Source organism: Thunnus albacares, chromosome 7 (assembly GCF_914725855.1).
Source record: "Thunnus albacares chromosome 7, fThuAlb1.1, whole genome shotgun sequence".
Taxonomy (NCBI): Eukaryota; Metazoa; Chordata; class Actinopteri; order Scombriformes; family Scombridae; genus Thunnus; species Thunnus albacares.
Window position 1 is genome coordinate 24,966,272 of NC_058112.1, and position 24,698 is coordinate 24,990,969.

At 39.5% G+C, this 24,698-nt stretch overlaps 3 protein-coding genes across 5 annotated transcripts in view; 1 reads left to right on the forward strand and 2 right to left on the reverse strand.

Annotated features, from left to right (window-relative positions):
• The window catches only part of fbln1 (fibulin 1), a 30,350-nt gene extending 26,110 nt beyond the window's left edge, over positions 1-4,240 (reverse strand). Inside the window, exons 1-2 of one of the 2 annotated variants that reach the window (XM_044356424.1) lie at positions 3,969-4,234; positions 274-382 (exon numbers count right to left, since the gene is read on the reverse strand). In XM_044356424.1, the coding sequence (XP_044212359.1) occupies positions 274-382; positions 3,969-4,023 (164 nt within the window). In that variant the 5' untranslated portion in view covers positions 4,024-4,234. Of the gene's footprint in view, positions 1-273; positions 383-3,968 lie in introns of both variants that reach the window. The other variant, XM_044356425.1, reaches the window with a different exon arrangement.
• A 2,939-nt stretch (positions 4,241-7,179) lies between these two features.
• LOC122986193 (transcription intermediary factor 1-alpha-like) lies at positions 7,180-18,697 on the reverse strand. 2 transcript variants are annotated; one of them, XM_044357324.1, is made up of 18 exons: positions 18,096-18,697; positions 17,782-17,900; positions 17,349-17,496; positions 16,843-16,975; positions 15,837-15,953; positions 15,594-15,708; positions 15,262-15,408; positions 14,967-15,081; positions 13,274-13,650; positions 12,017-12,154; positions 11,772-11,877; positions 11,617-11,674; positions 11,262-11,394; positions 10,735-11,087; positions 10,425-10,560; positions 8,985-9,059; positions 8,379-8,534; positions 7,180-8,268 (listed from the first exon to the last, which is right to left on the reverse strand). In XM_044357324.1, exons 1-18 carry the CDS (start codon positions 18,370-18,372, stop codon positions 8,107-8,109), a joined length of 2,865 nt encoding a protein of 954 aa, XP_044213259.1. In that variant the 5' UTR covers positions 18,373-18,697; the 3' UTR covers positions 7,180-8,106. The 2 variants fall into 2 exon arrangements, with proteins under 2 accessions (XP_044213259.1, XP_044213260.1); XM_044357325.1 differs by lacking the exon at positions 7,180-8,268 and having other exon boundaries at positions 8,492-8,534; positions 8,985-9,024.
• A 944-nt stretch (positions 18,698-19,641) lies between these two features.
• On the forward strand, positions 19,642-24,367 carry LOC122986194 (aldo-keto reductase family 1 member D1-like). The gene is made up of 9 exons (XM_044357326.1): positions 19,642-19,985; positions 20,239-20,406; positions 20,514-20,630; positions 21,242-21,319; positions 21,878-22,000; positions 22,912-23,021; positions 23,379-23,544; positions 23,715-23,797; positions 23,966-24,367. Exons 1-9 carry the CDS (start codon positions 19,893-19,895, stop codon positions 24,006-24,008), a joined length of 981 nt encoding a protein of 326 aa, XP_044213261.1. The 5' UTR covers positions 19,642-19,892; the 3' UTR covers positions 24,009-24,367.
• Positions 24,368-24,698: the final 331 nt, after the last annotated feature.

The window sequence follows — 24,698 nt, forward strand, 5'->3', positions numbered from 1 at the left end:
TAATGTGGCCGGAGATTTATAGGAGTAAGGTAAAGCAATCTCATATTAAGGGCCTACAGTCATTTCCCCCATACATGGAGCAAGCCAAATCCCCTTGAGGCCAATACTGCAGTAGCTTCTGTGGTGAAGATAGAAAAAGTAAGATTGTAACAAAGGGTGCAGAAGTTAATGACTCGTAAACGTGAATAAGCACCAGGCGCGTCATCTAAGCAGTCCCTATGGTGTCCAGATTTGCAATCAGAGAGAGCAAAGCGGCACATGGACCTGAATTACCTGCATGTGGTTGACTCAGAGATGAGAGGCAGGGATGTACAGTCTTCATTATTACCGGCGCGCTTCCGGCCATCCTTACAGCAGTCATCGATCGAGATCTGCTCTGCTCCTACAGACATCAGAAACAGCGCAAGGTATGTTTTTGCATGTGTGTGATCAGGGGAAATTAACATTCATTGTGCACTGTCAGAAGATTTTAATATCTGGCATTGTCTGCCCCCCGTATAATCACAACAGAGGCTGTGTAGAAGAAGGAGCGTTGCCACACCTGTTTACATGCACATAAGATGGTTAACACACATCCATGCTTGAGACTCAGTGCGCTTTAGACAGTTCATGACAAAGCAAAATATATCAAATATTTCTCTTGACAAAGATAAAACATGCTTATTGAGACATTGGTTTCAACTTTGGATATCTAACCCAAACAAAAAAGGATGTTGCAATTGTCCTCGAAGGCTGCTTAGTGTTCTCTAAAAGATGGAAAAACAAAATCCAAAATGTGTCTGGCAATTTTAATGGCTTCTAGGCATTTTTTTGCCAAAGACAATGAATGATGGTTATGTTGTTGCAGACACAAGAGAGGCTTTTTGACTGGAGCACAACCAACTCTGTGGTGATCTGGCTGTTTATTCATGTGGATTAGAGAGCGTGGAATGCCCCGACTCTGTAAACAATCAGCCGTCGCAATCACATCAAGTACATTCATTCGCCTGTGGTTTGTGTGATCTGCCAAACGTGAAATAGCTTTGGCAGATCGACTTCATGGCCTTTTTTTGCCTTCGGCTGAAACCATGATGAAATTGTTATTAACAATAAAGTCCCCTGAGAGGAAAAAGAGAAAACAAACTCACCGTGAACTAAATTTTGTTGCTCCTTTGTAACAGAATACAAGTTGTTGCTGGTTAGTCACTGAATTCTCTGAATTATTGGGAATAGTGATTGTGAAATGCACTGAACAAATCCATCTGTTCGAGACACAGCGTCTGCTGTGAGAAGCCTGGCAAGAGTCAGCAACTTCAGATAATAAGTTAGATTAGGTGGGGAGGACAAGTGTCTGGAATAGCAGTCCTCAGTTTTATAGATTTGCTGCTTTCTCCCAAGGGGGCAGGAGGAATTTTATTATGACTATTAAATCAAAATAGTCAAGATGAGGCAAAAGCAGGAATAGTCATCATCTCGAACGAGTTTCTGCATTGATAAACTTTGTAAGAACACAATGTAAACATTGCAATAAAACTCTCAATCTCTGAAAATAGTTTGTGGGTTTCTATAAACCTAGTTCTGCAGCCCAGAACAAAGTATGGGCAAGCTATGACAAAGAGTTTATTGAAATGAACATATGTCATTTTTCTAAGAGAGTGAGTCATTTCTCCAGTGTAGGATACAAGGAAACAAAGCATATAATTAAAACAATGTGACCATTGCTGCTACACAAGGGATTATTAACCTGGTGGAAAGGAGTGAATATGGATAGAGGATTTATTAGTAGGCAGCCACATTAGCTGACAACTGACTTCTGGAAGTCTGGCACATCCCAGAATCATCTGGCCAATAAACCTTGTAGCAGCTGGATGAAATGAGATGGCATTTTAAAAAGCTTTCACATGGGCCTACCAAGTAGATCCTCCCAAAGTCTCTCTCTCTCTCTCTCTCTCTCTCTCTCTCTATGAATGTTAGAGACCTCTATCTGTTTTCAAAGTAACACTAAGATGCTTTCATGGAACTTAAACAAAATACTTTGCTTACAAAAAGCTGGTGACATGCATATAAATGTGCACTGCATGCCATTAATGTATCTGTCTGATAAAGATGTTATTGGCTGACAGTCAAATATCATCCATGAAGCAGTTCTCCCTTTTTTCAGTTCATGACTATTACTATTATTGACATGCGCTAGCCAAAACACCCCCGATGATGCATATTGAAAGTGAAAAGGCATCCAAGGAGCACCTTTCCAGATTCCACAAAATAACTAATCACAAGATATTTCCCTCAAGGGACAAAGTAATTATATTTTAAATAATCGTTGGTCACATACTGTAACTGCTCCCACTGATCTGCTCTTGATATTACTCCTCACAGTAGGACCGTGCTGATAACTTACTCTAACCGACTAAAGCATCACAGAGTCATTCCAATGCCACCACTGTCTGCTGCTCTGCAAAACCTAAATCGAAGGACCAGAAGTGCCTTAAAACTTTGTGGTGCTGTTTTATCAAAAAGAAGCAAACCAGACACAGACATGCTCCAGTCTACATGCAGTCTGCTCCGGTTCTCTGTCTCTGTGATGCATTGTCTGTCTGGAGAGAGCTGATTTCCATCTTGGATGGCGGTGCTGGTTGCGAGGGCCATTCTGTCTTGGCAGAGCAGCACATGGATTGCCTGCGTCTAGACGCCTCATGTAAACAAGGCTTAATGAGCCCACTGGTGGAGCTCCGCCCAGACAGAGTAGCTGGTCTTAGCCAGACATCGCAACAGCAGCAGCAGTGCATATCTCTTTCACAGGCTGCACTCGAGGCTTTTATTGGGGTTTTCTGTCACTCTTACTGATATGAAAATGCTGTTACATCAGAGGTAGATGTTTTTCACTCTATCTATCTATCTATCTATCTATCTATCTATCTATCTATCTGTCTATGAGTACGTTGAACATCATTGCCTCATCTTGACACATCATTGTCATTTCCCTTCTTCAAACAGGTCTTTACATGACATGCATAAGTAAGCACATGTGGGGGTTTTGGTCATGGTAGTCCAGCTGATAGTTGACTGAGTTTTACTCCAAAATGACCCATGACATGACCCCAGCTGAGAGAAAAGTGGCCCTGCTGACTGTGAAAATGGCCCCATGTGTGAAGAGGGGACCATGAGCACTTGGATATGGCTCATCCTACGCTTTGGTGACCCTGCTGTGGGCGCTCAAGAATAAATCACACCCGTCTGTCTCTACAACCCTGTCCTGGTGAGACAGTGTGAGCCCAGGTCATTCTGACACAGGCATCACGGCATACCAAGGCACTTGGCCTTTGACTTGCAGGGCAGACACTACAGCAAGGAAGTGAGAACTCCCACTTCACTACTTATTATGTTCAACTGTAGTTTTACACTCTTTGGCATCTCCCTTTATCACTTCAGACAAGCTGAATCTAAAATGTAATGAATGAGAGGGAGTAAAATACACACAATGTTTACTTTTTAATATGACATTTTCAAGTGAAGCACATAGTCTGGATCTTATCCTACACAATGGGTGCACATAGAGGTTAGAGCTCCTAGATATTAACATTATCTTCACTATAGACTGGTAGGGAAAACAAAATGAACCAAAACCAAAACAATTAAGTTGTCATCTTTGAAATGCCCTCATTTTGATGAAATATGGGTCAAGACATTCCATTATTCTTCATTTCAATGCAAAATTGCAGCACTTTGAAGCCCCCAGCTTAACCGAACCGACATCACATGCCCCAACTCGTCCTATGACAAATTCATCCCATGCAGGTCTGACTCTTTGTCTATCATCTGGTTTACTGTAAGCCATGGCAACTTCCATTATGATGCAATCTCATATCCTACTAGATCATCATATATACTGTATATCAAAGACACACTTTGGCTTGTCCTTGTCTATTTTAAGTAAAAATGGTTACGCAGAAGTGGTCTATACAGTTTCTTACAGGAAGGTAACTTACCTTGTCCAAGGAGAACTCCGAACAGAGAGCAGAGTAACACAACCCGCGGACCCATTGAATGAACAGAGAGACTCAGCAGAAAACTAAAAAAGAGGAGTCCGACAGGTTTGAGCTTGCCGATAATGGTTATTCCGCTGGATGTATGGATACACAGCAGAGCTCCCTTAAAAAAGAAAGACTGAGTCCGCGGAAAAGAAGTGGATGTGATGGAGTTGAGTGAGTCGCAGTTGCAGCGTCACTGGAGGAATGAGCGTCTAATTATGGCACTGAGGGGGCGGGCTGGGGCCACGGACACTAACTTATTACTAATCAAAACTTTTTTTCCCCCCATTAAATCCATCAATCTCTATCTCATTTACATTATATTACAATGAGTATATGTAATTTGGCTATGACGTATCAGTTGGGACGTATCGGAAAGATTGGTTATACTCAAGTGTTGAGTTTATACTGTAGGTTGGCGTGTGTATTCTAACAGGGATCTTTATATAACAGGCCAACCTTTCTTCAATGCTTTGATACATACATATGCGTGATGGAAAGTAGGTTATAAGACCTGAAAAGCTACCATGGGAAATGTGAGCTGCCATATTTTTTATTGCCTGCAGGAGGAATCGCAAGTGTCTACAGCTACTGTACTGTAAAATATGCAGGCACACATGGAAATTGTCTTCCCATCAATGGCATAGTAGACCTTTTTTCTGTCTGTGACTAATGATTGTACTGATTACTCAACATCTGGAGCTAGTTTTGGGGGTATTTTAAAAATCTGTGGTGGCTATGTCCAGGCTGTAAGCCTTGAAAACCTTTTGGATATCTCAGAGGAAATAGGGTGAATCAAAAAATAAATATTTTCACCACCACCGTGTGGAAATAACTACAGTATTTCACTGGTACATTTGAGTTTGTTGCACCTTAAGGAAGATGGTGGATTATATTGGAACCTGACTCTGCGGTCCTCTCTTATACTGTACATCTATTTTAATCCTCACTGATATCTGCACAATGGGATTACAGGTTCCTGTGTGGCTACTACTGATCTCATTTTCTCTTTAGTTACTAAAGTTTGCAGCTGGACCCAAAGAAAATGAGGTAGTTGCCCTCAAATGTAATGAATTAAAGCCTTTGCGACTGTGCCACAACTGTGGGCTCACCGTCAGCCAAAGTGATCATGAACTGTGAGGAGCTGTGTATAAACAAGCCCCACACACACACACACACACACACTCACAAACACGCACACGCCAAGTCTACCAGAATTGGCAGGAAGGGGAGAAATAATTGCTAGACTGCATTATAAACATTTTGTACCAACTAAGGCCCTCTGCAAATTCAATCAGTCTACTGGCTCTGGGCATGGTGACAGGGAGAGGTTAAATGATCTTCTAATCAGAGCCATGTGTCTCCACCACCAGTCTAGCCAGTCTAGAAACATCACCAAGGGTTTGATATCGGGACACCGCAGGCATACAGGGAAGCCCGCAAGTATATGGCAGTTATAAATGAGTAACTGCACTGTTAAAGTGTTGTGTGTGACAAGTCGTGTCTCAATCTCTGCGCTCTTCAATGCACAGTCTAGTTTTATTGATACAGTATGTGATTGTAGTCTGTTGACAATCTTCCTGTAAGAATGCATTTCAAAGGATCACACCAGTGTTTTATGTGTCAGCCCATCAACCAAAAGTCAAATATACTGCCAAAAGCATGATATAAATGTATGAAGGCTTTTTGTAGCCTCTCCTCAGTCTCCATTCATTTCACTATTGCAGGACTGGCTTAGGTAGAGAAAATGTGGATTTAAGTTTGAATTTAATCTTATTTATCTCAATTTAAGTGTTATTTTCAACATCAAAATCCCGGATGTGTGTTTCTAAGAAAAGAAAAACATCCCAGTATGGGAAAAATCAGCTTGCAGAGAACTTGCTTGAGTAGGTACTCCATCATAGTGAACAGCATGTCTATTTTGATTTTTTGTCTGTTACTTTACTATCAAGTGATAGAGCAAAACAGATTTTTCAAATCAATCTGCACATACGTTGCCACGTGATAATACTGTAGCCCTGACAACAGCAAAAGAAGACATGCTGTGTATTGTAATGGATTACCTAACTTGAGCAGGTTTTTGGCAAGTTGATGTTAATACCATGACAAAACAAAATGAAAACCAGTTCATGGAAGGTAGAATAACACACACACACACACAAAACAAAAACAAAAAAACCCACTATAACATAACCTGAAAAAAATTGTCAGGAGTAAAACATCCCAAAACACCTGGTATGGCTGTGTAATAGATACAGTTCCTGCAGTTATCAGCCAAGATTGTGGCCGTAAAGTAAAAGCTATCACAACAACAAAGAGCACCCCTTTACTGCTGACCTGTCTTTAATCTTATCTGTGCCCAGTGTAATGTGGAAAGACTTTAAAGATATAGTCCCTTAAGAGCCATGTAAGACTTAAATCAGAGCCAGAACTAATGCCAGGCTCCAACCCAGCTGGTAAGAGCACAGGAAACATCTGAGGGCAACTTCTCATGCCTGCTAGCCTTCCTGAAACTACAAGCTCTCATTCCTCTTCTCCACCTCCAATCTACGTTTGGGCTTTAACAACAAACAGCAGAGTGTGCTGACCTCCTAGCTCATGGGTGGAGGAAATTGGAGTGGCCGAGGTCGCATTCAAACAGTGTTAATCTTGTTGGTGGGGGTGCGGTACAGTTCCTTTGAAGCTCAACAAAGCTTGTCTTGCCACGTCTGTGTCAATCTGCAGTGGGCCACTGACACAGTCAGGCAGTCTGAGGGCTGCCCTCTGGGGTCCAAAGGACTTGTTCACTGTCACTCAACACCAAAGGACTTGTTCACTGTCACTCAACACAACTATTAAAAGAGGAAAGAGGCTTTGCTTAACTGTAAAGTTGAAATTGCCGATTTAAAGTAGGACATTAAGCAACTCCATTAACATTTAGTTATAGGATGCTGAATGAGTATAACATGCTGTATAATTCTCATTGGCTCAACAATAAAGACTCCTTATCCAGAATTAATCATATTTTATTGGACCCTGTAAACACCTGCAAGTTAACTTGCATGCAAGTATGTTTATGGCTAAATGTTTTGCTTCTTGGAGATTATTGGAAAATGATGAGTGTGTGTATGAAAGCATGTTACAAAAGCTTATCCCAGAAAAAAAAAATCTCACATATTATAACATAAAATCTTTTTTTTTAAAATTAAACATAAATAAATAAATACATACATACATACATACATAAATGAATAAATATAATAGATAACATTTACCTTTACAACACTAAATCCATTGTTCTGCGGTATGTCAAAAAAATCCTGACAAATCAGACCAAGAATTGTTGTGTAATAATACATCTCAGACCGTCTGCGGGTTTTATCAAACTGCTTTGATTAATTTGATGTTTTCATTTTACTGGTCTCGAGGGACTCTGTAACACACATCTCATTCCACATAAGACAGACCACAAACATCAAAGATGATGATATCACTCTTCCTTTGATCACAGCTGTAAAGAGAGTCTGAGCTTAAAAGGGAGAACACACCAGACCTGGCTACAACAACTATTAGCTCAATGTCGATGAATTAATGTCTGTCTCTTCCTCGTCCTCTTGTAATACGACTTGTGATATGGCAAGAAAGAATGGATACATTTCTTTAACCAAAAAGAGAGACCAGTGACAAAAACAGCCAGTTGCCTCTACCCTGTAAGTACCGAAATGCACTGTATGTAAGTATTTCCTGCTAAGAATCCCAGTCTGATTCTTTGAGCTTTAGCAGGAGATAGAAGGTTTTTCTACAGATTGAGAGCAGATCCAACAGCTGCCATGCAGATCAGTCCAGTGAGTACGAAATCTAATTCGTTGCCCTGCATCATAGCTCTTTGCTTGTAAAACAATCTAATCATTAAACATCTGAAAGGATTTGGTGATCTGAATTTGTATAATAGATCTTTGCAATGAAGTATTACACACTGCATATTATCTGATGCTGGCAGTGTTGTCAAATACCAAAATGATTAAGGGAAGGTATGCTTTTGTACTACTCCCTCCTCTCCTTTGGGAAAGCTCGTTGTATCCTGGGAGTCTGAACATGTGCGCTGGTGCTTTGCAGGCTAGCATATATTATCAAGACATGAGAGATTACAGTCAGGAGGGGCAGCAGGTACCATCTCCAGTTTGATTTCTGGGAAAGTCTGGTCTGGGTAAATGATCTTCAGGTGCTCTTCAAACAACTCCTTGAGCTTCTTGCCTGCCATGGTGATATTAGCATCAGCCTGTAATACAGGTAAACGCAAGAAAGATCAAAGCAATTCATTATCAGCTGTCAAGACTAAATGCTTTTGGTATTGAAAGACAAACAGGTTTTTTTTTTTGCAAATAGTACCTCACTGAGGACTGCACAGTTCCCAAAGATGAGCCTGATGTCTGATATAAACTCTGCAGTGATTTGGTAACACATGATCTGCTTAGCGTCCAGCCGTTTTTTCACAGTGGAAAGATTCATTGGCCCCTTTATAGTCTGACTGGTATTAGCACATACCTACAGTATTTAGAGAGGGGGAGATGATCAAACAATAAAACTTCATGGGCAGATGGTAAAGTAAAATTACGATTAATAGCTCATATTCATAAAGTATTACATGTCAGCATTGTGCACTAAAGGTTATTGATTTTTTTTTTCCTTTATGTGTTGTGTGATAAGCATTTCAAGCCAAAAATCTCATCAAGTGCTCCACACAAATATAGTGTTGTATATACTATGATATACAGTATATAATCTGTTATCCATTGTTTGTTCCTTGTAATAACAACTTCTACAAGCTGTTTCTGTGACAGCGAGATAAATCTTTGTGTATTTACATTACCTAATCAAAGTCTTAACTGGTAAATACTGCAGTTTTCACATCATTAAAATTACAGTTACAGTAATTCCATGTGACATTAATCCTGTAAACTTTTCTTCTGTCAGCAGCCATGTTTCCACACTCACCGAGGGGGATGCAGGATCTTGAAAGTCTGAACTCAGGTCACTGCAAAACAAGTGCAGCAACAGCCTCTCACACTTCTGCAGTATTAGAAAAAGACATCTGACTTAATACATATCAGCTGTTAAAGTAACCAACAATCCAACTACACTTTGTGGTCATAGTTTTGAATCAATGGTTGATGGCGTCTGCTTAGTTATAAACTTACATCCATCCACTGTGGTCAAATATTATTTACAACTCCATGTTGTCGAGGTTTGCATCTCATAACTTATTTAAGCATCTTTATTAGCCCTAACACTGATTCTTAGTAGTTCTTAAATCACTACAAAGCACGACGTCTAGTGATATATTGCTTTTAAGATACTTTGATAAACATACCATTGGAATACAAAAAGAACATTTGTCAGTAGATCTGGTATTTTCTTACTTACTTACTTACGATATATTTGCTGGATAATAGTAAAAGCAATATGGTTGCTAGGCTCAGAGTGATTAGAGATAATTTATTAAAGTATAAAGTATTAACACTACACCTACAGAGTATACAGAGTATATTTATGCGTATTAAACCCCCATTCCTGAAAGATGTCTCAAAAAGTTCCTTCATGCAGCATGCTAGCTGTGGTCAGTGAGTTTCAATGGATTACAACAGTAACCAGTTTTCACAGTGGGAAAAAAAGTATCACGTTAGCCATAGAAAACTCTAAAACCACCTATTTGTTGTCTGTCCGTATGCTAATCCTCACCTCCAGCTCATTAGAGGTGTTAACTTATGAACAAATAACTGAACATTGAATCTTTAAACTGAACTGACTATACTGAATCATAATTGTCACTGACTGAATCAGTAACTTTTAGCAGTGCAGCACTCCTCACTGGCGACTGAAAGCACTGATGTCAGCTCAGTTGTGATATAAAGTAATACCATAAAAGAAAAAGAAAATGTTGTGTCATAACTGTGGCAAATAGGTGGCTGCAGAGCTGCCTTATAAATATTGCTTGCGTGGGCCTGGTTTTGCACTGAGCTGAACAGGGAACAGAGTGAACTCCTGCTGAACTGAAGACAGAATCAACGCTGAATGTCTCAACGGTATGATATTGATATATAATATGATATTCAAAATATAGATTTTCAGTGGAGAATCGCTTAAGTACCAATAATACTTATTTCATCATGATGATTTGTGAGTCTGTGCTCTACTATGCATATTTTTAGATTCCCTGATTGGGATGAATAACATTATGGTGCTGAACTGTTCTTGAATTGAACTAAATCACAGACGCGTTTTTCAAGCTAATTAGAACAGCAGAACTGAAACTGTATGACTTAACTGACTTAAAATGCCTAACTTTAACTGATGTAAGGTTCTCTCAACGTGACAATCTAACAATTTCTTTATTGTAACCGAATTATTGCTATCATTAAAAAAAAAAGTACTGACTCGTTTGTCCACAGGGGGGAATCCTCCTTCAGAATCTGGCTCCTTTTTTACTGTTTTGGCTTCAGGTTTGCTTTCACAGTCATACTCCATCTCAGGCACTAACAGGTCACGGCAGAGAGAGCAAAGCCATTTCCCGCTAAAAAAAAAAAAAAGACAATACAAAACAAACTTATTCTTAAGTTTAAGGGTTATCTTCTTTCTCAGGTGATCACAATTTCTTGATTCTAGCACAATCATGAAAAAAAAAACATGAGTAATGAAGTTTCCATCTCAGACCAATGAAAAATAAATTTCATCTGACAAAGCTTGCCTGGGAGAGTTGAGGAGAGCTGGAATGTGGCACGTAAGGTGAAAAACTCTGGAACACTTATTACAGCACAGCAGCTCTCCACCAGTGTGACACACAGCACACAAGACTTCATTAGGGTCTTCCAGCCAAGCTTGATGCTGGTCTACCTGCTGTTCTCCTCCCAGTGAACGGATGTGATTTGGAGCATTAGATTTACTTTGGTCCTGTGGGCTACTGGGAGGCTGTGAAGGGCTTTGGAGGTTGTTGTCTATACTTTGAGGTGGAGTTGGGACCTTGTACCCTTCAACTTGGACACTGATTTGGTGTTGGTCGCCTGTGCTGTCAGGAAGGTTGGCTCTTTGGTTGGCTTGTACCTTAAATTCACAACAAAACAAACAAGCTGCGATAAATAATGACTGATAAAATTAAGTCTGTGGCTGAATTTGTAGCTGCATACTCCATGTGAGTCAGATAAAAGCATCTACCAAAGGTCTTATCTATATATGGAACACACAGTGGACTGTAATAGAAGTGTATTGTCTTCTTACATAGCTGCTGTCATCATCGGGCTCATCTTTGATGACAATGATGGGCCCTGGTGACGACCTTCGTCTTTTCTTGACAGCTGAGCCCACTACTCCATTAGTTTGTTGTGTTTCTAGAGGTTTCCAGGCGATAGTCCTTGGGAGCAAAGCAACAACCAATTGGAATAAAGTGAATGTCACTGGAGACATCAATGGCACAAGGGACTGAGGTCATATTAAGGTAACAGTGTTCGGGACAACACAAAATTCGGAGACAGAGAGAAAATCTGAGCTTTTGTGTGTGTGTTTGTGTGTGTGTGTGTGCATGTGTGAGTGTGTGTGTGTGTGTGTGTGTGTGCTTGCACAGCTGTCTGCTTACCCTGGTTTCTCCTCCTGGGATACAGCAGCGTACCCTGGTGAATACTGCTGTCCTTGCACTTGGGAGGAATTGAAATCAGTGTGTGTATTACTTTATCAAGAATACAACACTACATAGAGTCAAAAGTACAAATGACATTGATGACAATGACATACCATTTCTATGTGGTAAAGGAGGCTGTAGGCTCTGAGGATAGTTTGGTTTAAGTGTATATATTGGAGCACCTGAATCACTCCTCCTGTTCAGATATGTGGTCTCAATCTAAACACAGCATTGCATGCCATTTACTACACAGAAAAATATAATGTATAACAATACATTTCAGACAGAGATGCAGTTACAACATTTAACTGGTTCAAAGTTATTGATATACTGTACATTAATGAATGGAGTCACTTGCCATCTGTCGTGGTTGAGACGAACTGACGCCGCCACCATTAATGGGGAGCGGTGTTATATAAGTGTACAAAGGTGAAGGGGAAAATACATCCATAGGTTTGGGTTGGTAGCTGGAGCTGCTTGCCATCCCCCTCAGAGGCTTCAAATGCATGAAGGATAAACAGAAAGATGAAGGGAAATACTGCATTAATTCTACATTCCTGTCAAGCATGTGATGGTGGAGGTGGAGATGAAAGGTGCACTTTCATTACTCCTGTGTGGCTGTGTGGGTTGACGCCCCTTGGCAACAACCAGAACACAGACTAAACCATAAACAAAAGACTCAGATGTTTCAAACAGATCTGCCTGACTTATTTTTAGTCCATATAATCTTGCAGGTGCAGTTAACCTTTCTCTACTTGCAGTGTATGAAGAAAAATAGTGCTTCTAGAGAATATTTCTGTTTCCGTTTTACCCCATTACATTATACGAACGATATCACACTTCACATTGCATTTACTTGCTGTGATTCTAACCATTTTCATCAACATCAACAAAACTTACAAAACCTTCAAAGAATTCACTGATGTTAATGGTAAAAAGGCTGCGAATCAACAGAGAGATTTGAAACTTACCTTACCAATTCAGCTTTTCTTTATACAAAAGTTACATGATTCCTTCCTTTTCCTTTAAGTTCATCATATCGTGGTGAAATGAAGGAGAACAAAAGCTAACACAATCTAAAAACCTACTCAGCAGTACTGTTTACTACACATGACGTGTAGTAAAACATGCATGATGCAAGAACACTTGTGTATTTCTTAACTGTGGAGAATACCCCAGAGTTCATTATACAACTATAACAGCTTGTTCACATCAGTATGATGCAACTTATGTGCGCACTTCACACACCACTATTGTGTTGTGAATGAGCTTATACTTCAGAGCTCGAACCAAAACACCCTGTGAACTAGACTAAACAACTTGGATGATGAGATATTATCAACCACCTCTCGTGGAGTCTTAGGTCCGTCCCGTGTCACATGCTGGCTGCTGTTGTACTGCAGATTTAGCTGTTTTATGATTTTGAGTCATAAGCTTGTCCAAGACTCAAATCCATCTTGACAAGGAAAGACATAAATTGCCCAGGATGTGAAGGCTGTCAGCTCTATTTAGGACAATGCCATCAGCTGTCGCTACTTGTTAAGAGGGCTTGTCAGTCAAACGGACACATGAACATGTGCACACTCATCACTCATACACAGAAATGCACACTAACCTGGGGCGTAAACCCAGGGCTCGGTAGGCTGCTGGTTGGACTGACATGGTTAGGGGGAGGCACCATAAACCTGCGGCCTTGTTGAGGAGGCATACAGTGGGAGGGAGAGCCTCCTTGAAGGGGCCCCGGGATGGTTCGCTGGAGTCGGACACTCTGGTACCATGTCCAAGGTGGAGGAGGTGGCTGGGGCTGCCAGTGGGTCTGTGGGTTCAGTTTGTCCACCTGCATCTGGAGTTGAGCCAGAGTATTATGGGGGGCTCCTAAGGCAAAGCTGTGGGGTGAGCCTGAGGGGCCCTGCCCGTGGTGGGAGAGCTGATGCGGGATACCCTGAAAACCTCCCAGCTGATGTCCTGGTACACTCTCCACCACTAAAGAGCCTGAGGGGACATACACACAGAGACAGGATGAGCATAACAAGTAGGGATGGAAAAAATGCACAATACAGGCAAAACCTCTCCAGAGCACTGTGGTGAAGAGAGGGTTTAGGCAGTAATACAGTGAAAGGTTTGGGAAACTTTTGGGGGGTATTGAGTAGGACTGCAACTAATGATAATTTTATCAATTGAATTATTGATTAAAGTATCAATTAACCTGTTAAAATGTTTTAGATTGTTGTTATTTAGAATATAAAATGTGGATAAAACGCTGGGAATCACAAGTTCCCAGAGCCAAAGTTGATGTCTTCAAATTGCTTGTTTTGACATTCAAAAATCCACATATTAGGAAGGCTGGAAGCACAAAATGTTTGGGATTTTTATTTGATAATAGCATAATATGATTGACTAAATCCATTAAAGAATTCTCAATATTTCCGGCGATTAATTTTCTGTTGACTAACTAATCTTTTTCAGCCCAAATCGCAAGCACGAATGAGTTGCAACTGCAACAATCTGGCAGCAGTTTGGGACACTGTCAAGCTCTGGGCCCACTGAATTCTTTTGAGCTTGACCTCCGATTCAAAATGATGAAGGAGAACCAGCAAAGCTCTATGAAGCGGTGAGATTTGCATGAATAAAGTGGCAGCGAGTGATCGAAATACTTTAAATTTATTTCATCACACAATCAGTCATGCACTAACCATAGCTAGAATGACCCAACCCCTATAGACAAGCAACAATAATAAGAGGGTTTGGGAGAACGGTGAGATACAAAAGGGACTGGTGTGTGGTGGAACACCTCTTCTGATGCGGTGTCAAGGTAAATAACGTGTACAATTCACTATTCTGTTTTGCTGTTGTTCAGAGAATATGACTGTTTAATCAGTGAGTTTTAAAAGAGCAGCAGTCGCTTTTGAGGGACAGATACAATCGGCAAGACAAAAAACATGAGAGTGAAGGAGCTAACAGTAACTTCTTGTGGTTTTTGCAGGTTTTACAGTACAAACATAGCCCACTACCATCATGTGACTTTTTTAGTCCATCAGTCCATCAGGAGTCACCTCAGTTGGAACATTTCATGATCAAAATGATTGGTGTGGGCACAATCTTGTGACAGGAGATTGTGAAGCATTTGACCTTTTCAACATTATTCTTAAAATTAGTCGGTAATACACTACAGTTAAATTTAAGTGAGGTTTAAAGGTATCAAAAGTGACAGAAAACAACAGTTACCACTGATGTGCCAAGTACAAAACAAATCCATTCTCAGGGTTCTACATTAGCTGCTATTACAGAGACATTTGTTTATGTCTTACCCAGATCAACATTTGAGGCCCAGTAAGAGGATCGACACTGGAACCGTACAGTGCTCTGTGGTATAAACGAGGTACTGCATTTTGCCCGCAGGAGGTTTCCAATCTGAAACAGAATCTGCAACAGAAGGGGTGTTATTAATAATTTTCAGATGAGGGCACTTGTGTGTTACAAAAGACATATGTTCCCACTTCATCCAGTCCAAGATAGATCTGGCTCCTAACAGGAGTTTCACATCAGGAAAATAAGACTGTGATGAGATACTGTAGAGTGGATAAATCATCAGACAGGCCTTACCAAACGTTTACAGTACAAGAGGGCTGTGCCTCCATTCCTGGCTGTGGCCCACTTGGTGAAGCCGATGACATGATCCAGGTGTCTGGATAGATAGCCGATGTCCTCCTGTTGCTTTTGCAAGACACACTCATGATCCTTTGTTACAGCCTGGAAAACATGAATAAATGAACATTTGCAGTGTTCAAATGGCTTAAGGGGATGCGCTCTAGGCCGCAGGATAAGGCAGTCAACTGAGCTTGCAAGCAAGTACTGTTTTTCCTCTGGAAACACTATGGTAAGCTACAGGTACAGCGTGTAACTAATATGGAAAATAACATTACTTGTTGTCATACCTCAAGTTGATTGACCAGCATCTTGCCCTTCTTGTTAATCTCAAGGATTAAACTGCAGATGGAGTTCTTTATTTCATTGTGAACAGATGTACGGGTCTGATCAGCTTGAAGTAGTCTGCAAGAATTAAATAACATCATGACGAACTTTTTCAAAGACCGCCATAAACTTTAAGCACCTATAAATTTACTTTATGGTTTCACAGTTTCAGTACTTGCCATATGTGTGTATGTGGAGATACATACCCATGGTTTATCGAGTTTGACACTTCTTCAATGACTTTCTTTTTCTCCTGCAGCTGTTGGGTCATGCTCTCCATGTGCTGTTTGTGGTTTTTATAAGCATCTTCCAGAAACTGGTAACTAATCCAAAAAGATCATTAAAGGATGAGGCTGATGATTCTCTATATTTGTCTTATTCATGTGCAGAGCCAAACCAGCAATGATCTGATCCTATTTACAAGTAGTGTGTGTATCCAAAGTCTGGTACGTCTTATTCCTCTGTACTGTGGACCTCTGTTATTGTCCAAAAACTATTAAAAACACATCAGTGAGAAACATCATTGCCCTGGGTAACATGTTATTTCGTCACCATGACTAATAACAGAGATCACATTTTCAGTCTCTGGAGAGTAGTTCTGTGTAAGGCAGACAACACTGTGCATGCCTGGGAATGTGGTTCTGTTTACAGAGCTTTGCTGTGCTACATATCACAACCTCTTGACTTTGGACTACATTGTAAATTTCTCAAACAATTTCGGCACAAAGTCAAAGGTTTGGACAACAGTGGTCTACGGTACAGAGGAATGCAATATATGGGGCTTTGGATGCACACACAATACTTGTAAGTAGGATCAATTCATTGTTGGTTTGGCTCTGTACATAAGATTTACTGACAATAAGAAAAATATAGAAAATCGCCAGCCATATCCTTTAAGTCAATGGACACAAGATAAAAACATACCAAGGTTATGTATAGTAATATTAGTAATGTACTTTTGTTAAGTTTTTGCCCCTCTCCTCCTCAACTGGTTTGACATCAAGTTATGATAGCCATGATAATATTTTGAATATCAAAATGTATATTCATGTAGTGCTTATTTATAAAAAATCACATGCCTGATGGTTGAGTTAAGGCACATCACATTGCTGTATGGTTTTGTTAAGTTAATGTAAATATCAAACAAAATTGAAATTTCTATGCACGCAATCCAGCCATTAAATGATATTGTATTATAAATTGTAACGGTACTTGTGGTCCTTGTGCTTGACCAGTTGGCAGTCACGACAGGTTAGCAGGTCACAGGTCTCACAGAACAGCTTCAGTGGCTCTTGTTTGTGGACATCACAGAACATTGGCCTCTGAGTCGACACATCATGCACCTCTGGAAAACAACAGAGTGCTCATCATTTGAATCTTCATTTGAGGTACATGACATTATTTGTTATATCCATTGCCTGAGAACTGTCACTTTAGACCGTATGTCTCAAGCTAATGTTTAAAATAATGCTTACAGTGACTGAGCTTAAAAGTTTATTTTTTAACACTAGCAGTAGAGATTTTATTTTTGATATACTTTATGTTAAATTTTGATGCATCAATTAAATATCATGTATTGGATTTTTAAAAATATTTTACATTGAACCCAGAGCAAAACGTGTTGTGCTGATCCCATAATAGCTCTTTCCTTCGTCATGGAAACACCACAAGTATTTCACTGAAGGAAATAACAGAGGTAAGGACACTGGTCAGAATACCTTGTGATACTTCTGTCTTCTGTCTGATGGTGTGGTCTTTGGTAAATTTGACTCTTTGGTGGGCTTCCACACAGGTGGCACACAGGTACTCAACACAGTCAACACAAAATCCGGCGGCTTCTGTGTTGTCCTCACAGGTCATGCAGAGCTATGGACAGGTAACACGAGGCATTAGAGGCTGATGCATCCTCTGCAAATTACATCCAATCTTATCTGCAAAGTATGATGTCAGAGTGGGAAAAGTGGTCATACCCACTCAACTCAATTGCTACTCCTGTTGTGAAGCACCTTGGGTGTACGTGATGCCAAGAGAGGACACAGGTTTTTATCTCTGCTGTTTAAATTGAACGCCTTTATAATATCAGTTACTCTCTCATACCATTTCAAAATATCATGACATTTAACTTAAAAAGTGATGCATTTTGTTACTAACCTGGACTGTCCTCTCCACTGTGCTGCTGGGAGCCTCCACTGAGTCCTTCACAAAGACATTTTCCATCACATCTACCTCCATACACTCCTGCCTGCACACCGGACAGCGGATCACGTTGACTGGAATACAACAGGAACACACACACACACACACACACATTTAGTGTAAATCAGTAACTTGATTGCAAGCAGTTCACACATTTGTGCACACAACAGCTTTGCAGGGCCACAAGGAATCTTCCCTCTCTTGCATAAAGGGAAGAAGGTGATACCTTGTATCGATCCAGGGTTATTGTTTGTAAACAAGTGACTCACGTGGTTTGGTCGCGCTGTCAACCTGGGGGTTTGGAGGCTCTGCGGTGGCCAAATTCCTCGAGGGTGAAGGCAAACATTTCTTGCAAAAAGAGTGCAGACACGGTAGAAGTTTGGGTTCTCGACTATGAAAGTTTAGATGACAAACGGGGCAAGTGTCCAGGTAATTCTGTCCGGTTGCACCGGACTTCTCCTCTTGCACTGGCATGCTTTCAGCTTCGTTCTCAACGATGATGACAGCAGCATCCAACAACTCCTGTTTGTCTGTCTGTCCTTCCATTTGTTGCACTTTTATCCAAATCCTGTCCACCTATGGCTAGATGTGCGTGCAGAACATGTACACACACACAGGCAAGCAAATCAGGCTCAAGTGTCATTTTCCTCCTGCCCTTCCCGTAGAGAGCATCTTCTCACACCTGCTTTCCCTCCTCACTCTCAGTCGGTTCAGTCTTTTTTAAACACCGCATTAATAATTCTACTCACGTTATCTTTTCATAAAACGCCAATATATCAATTGGAGCATCTAACCTGTGGCAAAAAAGGGTGTCGTACGCTTGCGTGCCGCAGATGTTGCTCAAATTGCACCGCACGAGCTCGTTGCTGCACACGAGGGGTGGGGTCTAAAGAGTGCGCGCTCTGATAGGAGGAACATTGAGCTGAGTGATGGAGGGCAAACTCTACAGGTCAATGGCTGATGTTTGAGTTCACTGTGAATTAGAGCATTCCTAAGCAGTCGTGGTCATTAATTAACACAACTGCTGTAATTTATTGGCCGAGTATTTATGTTACATCATTGTTTACATTGGTTTGCCCTCCAATAAATTTGGGCTTTATCACTGAAAGTTGTAGTGATAATAGAAACCTGACAACACCAAAAGATTTACAGTATAATTATGCTCAGAAAATAAAAAATTAAAACCCTTTCCATCCTTTAAGAACCATAACTATCATTTATATCATATAAATATATGCCTGAAGGTGAGTGGACTCAATTAAATTCCATTTATTACAAATTTTAAATATCAAAGTACCAGAAAAAACTGGGTAGGATTTTTTATATCAAATGCATTAATGCTACACTATCACATAAATGCATGGTGATCAACAGTCAGTTTGAGGAAATCTTTGATTTATTTTTTGTTATTAAAAAACATTTATTCAATTTTTTTTGGTATGGCTTTCAAGTATGTATTGTTTATTGTTAAGAGGATCCTCATTAGCTTCCACTGACATGGTTGCTAGTCTTTCTGGGGTACATTAGTGCACACAAATATACATAAGACAAGATCTATACATGTACAGTTATTTAAAAAGCAAACAAACACTACAAATAGGATGAAAATGTAAAAAAAACCCATCATAATCAATTAATATTTGACTACATATAATAACAACAACATTCTCTTTTATCAGGTATACAACAATGCATGTTGACAATCTGATTAATATTGACATAAGATTATGAAGGGTAGGAGGCGGGGAGATTTGGCAGCTGACTGATGGAATTAACCCTTTGACTTCACCTTTTATTGCAAACATTTTAAACAAAACATAATTTAAAACCTTCCAAACAGCACAATATGCCACAATGCGCAGCCCAAAAGTTCTGTAAGTTCATCATCATTGCCAGGTCCACCTGTTTGAGTGTAACTCAAGTCTGCAAATCAAATGCCGTCTTTAAGAAGTACACATTTAAGTACATGGAAGTTACAGCATCAAGGTCCAGTGTTCAGGGTCATGCAATAAATTACCTATTAGTCAGGCTAGAGAGCAGTTCTGTTCATCCGCATTGGCACAAACATGAATCTGACTGCAGAAAACCACAGTATTCCTCTCAGGGATGGAAACCGTATTCCACTGCTGGGATTGGGCACTTATGGGGACCCTCGAACGGTGAGAAAGATTTTACATTTGCACAAGAACAAGGTTTGTTAAAGACTGCTTAACCAGGAGGGTCTGTTTTTATTGCTTGTAGTGATTGTTACATTTACAAGTGTTTGTAATGTCATTGTAAAAATGAATATATCATCAGAACAAGAATGGATATTTGCACAAGCTACAGCATGACTAAATCAAAACCAGGTCAAATATTTGAATATACAAAGTAATAATAAAATATGTCAATTTTTTTGTGGATTTCTGATAGACACCAAAAGGCACAGCACTTGAATGTGTCAAGCTGGCCATAGATGTGGGTTACAGACACTTTGATGGGGCATTGGTGTATTTCAATGAGCACGAAGTCGGCCAAGCCATTAGGGAAAAGATTGCTGATGGAACCGTTAGAAGAGAGGACATCTTTTACTGCGGAAAGGTAATAAGTTCCTCTGATTTTGACATTTAAACACTGAAGCATGTGCTGTTCTCCACAATGAGTTAACTGCAACTGTTTTCTAAGTAGATCTCTGTTATCTTCTTCAGCTCTGGAATACCTTCCACCCACCAGAGTTGGTGAGACCGGCCTTGGAGAGGACACTGAAAGCCTTGAAACTAGATTATGTGGATCTTTATATCATTGAGCTTCCCATGGCTTTCAAGGTTTCTAGTACACACATACACACTTAGGTGGTAGTTAATTTATCAGCCATCTGTTTATTGTTTGGACATTGTCCCTACATACGGTGATAGTGGTAATGTTTAGTTTAGATAATGCTGTTATAATTTCCCTTATCCAAAAGTAATTGTCCAAACAAGAAGAAACTTTGGTTTCAAAATGAAGATCAAACAATGTAAAAGAAAGATAGAATCAGAAATGCTAACATGAAACAAAACATCTGTATGGCCACATTCAACATACAGTTTTGGACAAAATAATCATATATTTTCATATTTTTGTGTGATATTGCATGAAACACCACCATTAACTTGTATGGTATTTATGTATGGTAGCTGTTACAGTAGCTAATGTGTGGCATGTGGCTCATGCTTGGTTTAAGTTTTGGGATAAGATTAGTCAGCCAGGGTTATCACTGGGCAACTAGACCAGTTTGGCTAGTTTAATACACAATGAATAATAAGCATATGCTTTTTGGTAGTTGTTAGATATTTGAATATGCCACTTATGTAATATTACAGCATCACCATGACCAGATCATACCCACTGTCACTAAGAAAGCACAAGTATTGTTTAAATTATGCTTAAATTTTAGCCTGGAAAAGATTTCTATCCTAAAGATCAGAATGGAAAACACATCTACCATCACACAGACCTCCGTGCAACATGGGAGGTGAGTTTTCAACAGTACTGCTTTTTGACAACTTTGCATGATGCTTTTTCAGACAATCCTGCTCATCTTCTCGTTGTTGGTTTCTCTTCCTTCCAATATTACGAGTATGAGCTAAACATCACATCAGCACATCAAAAACAGCTATAATGTGAATGTAAAATCAGTGTAATTTCATTTGATCCAGGGTTGCTACTTAAAATTGGCTCTCCCTTCTGTTGCATTCAGTGGTGCTTTGAATATACTATATGTTATTAATGTCATCAAAGAATATAAAAACATTAAACAGTGAATCAACCACTTTGAGATGGACGAATATCACATGGCATTCATGTGATATTCTTCTTCTTATACTTCAATATTGCTGCTGGAACATTCTTTGCTGCAGCATCAAAGACTGTCAAAGACAATGCCATAAATAGTAAACCTGTATTCATAGATCTATCTTTTTTTCTTCAGTGCACACTGCTTTATGTTTTTCTGCACTATCTCAGTGAGTCTGTAAAGACAATCACTGTACATTTTTGAGGGGATTTACCATATATCTTGTCCTCTCAACAGGCTTTAGAGGCTTGCGTAGATGCAGGGCTGGTTAAGTCTCTGGGAGTCTCCAACTTCAACCGCAGACAGCTGGAACTGCTGCTGAACAAACCTGGCCTCAAGCACAAGCCTGTATCCAACCAGGTGACCCCTCCTTGTCTCTTTAGCTTCTACCTTTTCTTGGGAGGACAGTCTGCCCTCACTGACATCAGAGATACAGTAGCATATGTAGTATAGTACATTTTTGTGGCAAAGTTCTGCTTTTCATTCAAGTAAATGTAAAAGAAATACAAAAAAACCCTAAATACCCTTACTTGATTGAAGGATTTACCATTATTTGGTGAAATGATCTTTCTTATTATGATCAAATTACATATAGATATCTATTATTTAGTTAGTTATTGTTGGTGAACATTCCCGCATTCCTAAAAGTTAGAATAGCTGTTTATCCTACTGCTAATGTGTGCTCAATACTGAACAAACTTAAAGATGCAGTATGTAGAATTTAGTGTTATCTAGCAGAACAGACTTGGCAGAAATGTTATATAATATTCATAAGTATGTTTTAATTAGTGTATAATCCCATGAAAATAAGAATCATTGTGTTTTTCTTACCTTTGAATGAGTTCTTTATATCTGCAGAGGGAGTGGGTCCTCTTCCACGGAAGCCGCCATGTTGCACCGCCATGTTTCTGCAGTAGCCCAGATCAGACAAACCAAACACTGGCTAGAGAGGGCCTTTTGCATTTTTCACAAATTTCGCAGCCATCATAGGTCTCGTACTTGCTTGGACCTCACCGCTAGATGCCATGAAATTCTACACACTGGTCCTTTAAATGGAACAGTAAAAAACTATATCAAAATGCATCTCCCTTTAGTTTAAATTGTATTAACAAGTGTGGGTCCTTCTTAAAAAATGTAACCTTTCTTTATGGATAGTAAGAGTAAAAGATGTACATTTAATGACTACTTGAGGCCAAATTTGTATTTAATCAATGTATTTCTTATGTTTTTTCTCCCAAGACAACATTCTTGTGTATTTTCTTCTTGCTTAGGTTGAATGCCACCCGTACTTCACACAACCCAAGCTTCTGGAGTACTGTCGTCAGAATGACATTGTGATTGTTGGCTACTGCCCAATTGGCTCCTCCAGAGATGCATCCTGGTATGAAGATTTAAGGAGACATTAATTTTTTTCAAGGCCGGTCTGATATTTTTAAAAATAAGTTGCTGACAGATGATACTTTGTAATTTTTTTTTTCCCCCTGGAATTGCATTCATGGAAAAACCTTTGAAAAAGCATTTTTAGACAATCACATGACACCAAAATTCTCTGCAATATTTATTCAAAGGCAGGGGAAACAGGGAGAAATACGGATAAGCGAATGAGCAAAATCTGCAAAGTAAAATCACCTCTATTTTATTGGTAATGTAATGTGATTGGCCAGTGTCAAGTATTTCTTAAAGTGATACCGCTTTATCAGCCTTGACACTTAAATTTGCTTCTCTGTCTTTGGCTTAGGGTGAATTTAACGTGTCCTCCACTGCTGGATGATGAGCTGATTGTATCCATTGGGAAAAAGTACAATAAGAGCAGTGCCCAGGTGGCTCTGCGCTTCAATGTCCAAAGAGGAGTTGTAGTGATCCCAAAGAGCTTCAACCCCGAGAGAATCAAACACAACTTCCAGGTTTACTTAAATACTTTTTTCCCCCCTTTTATTATACCAGGGCATGTGGGGATTAATATACACAGTAAATGCACTTGTCAATAAGACATTATGCCACCAAATATTCTATTTTATATAGTATTCATAAATTAATTTAAATGATTTTCATAGAACCTTTGTTTTTGTTACAGATATTTGATTTTTCACTCACCGACGAAGAAATGAAAGCTATTGAAGCACTGAACAAAAATATTCGTTTTGTGGAGCTACCAATGTAAGTGTAACTAAATACTGCACTGTGTAATTTGTATTGTGGTGTATTGCTTTGCGCTGTTTATCTGTTGTGTGATTCAAGAAAAGTTTTCTAAAAGACAAATATGTATATGTATCTTCCTCATCATTATGCTCAAACAATAACACTTTTTTTTTTGTTTTGACACAGGTGGAGTGACCATCCAGAGTACCCATTTCATGATGAATATTAAACCTTTTCATTATTTGTGATGTGCATAACTTCCTGTCATACAGCTAATAAGAACAAAACATGGATTCAGACTTGTTGGCGTCATCAACAACCTTACTTAACTAATAAACTATTCAATGATGTATTTTCTGGTTCATTTTCATACTAAACACTAGAGGGCTCTAGTTCACAGCGAATGAAGAGTACACATACTGACTTTCAAGGAAAACATCCAGTTCTATTGTGTGCTGACAAAGCAGTTTATTTGTTGGATGTGAGTTTCATATGAGTCTCATGTGATGCACATGTAATTTTAAAAGAAGATTTAAATGAATTATTGCATTGAATTGCTGCCATAAATAAAGTCTGGTTTGAAAATAAGACCTTTGGATTGAATGTGGCAAAAGACATCATATTTTGAGAACTACATGTTGACTATGGCTTCTGTGGTTTACTTAAATAGTCATCCAGGTTTGTCTTTACATTATCTGTTTTTTTCAGATACATCATGATGGCCATGTGATCTCTATATTTCTCTATATTAAGCAGTGGCTGATTCCTTCTCAGGCAGCACTGCTTGTGATATTGATAGTGTTTAAAGGAAAGAATGACAACCTTTGTTTTTTTACCGTGAGTGTGTCACTCCTGGCCTTCACGGCACATTTTTTAAACAATAAAAGTTGACCTGTTCCAGGCGAGGTTAAAAAGTCAG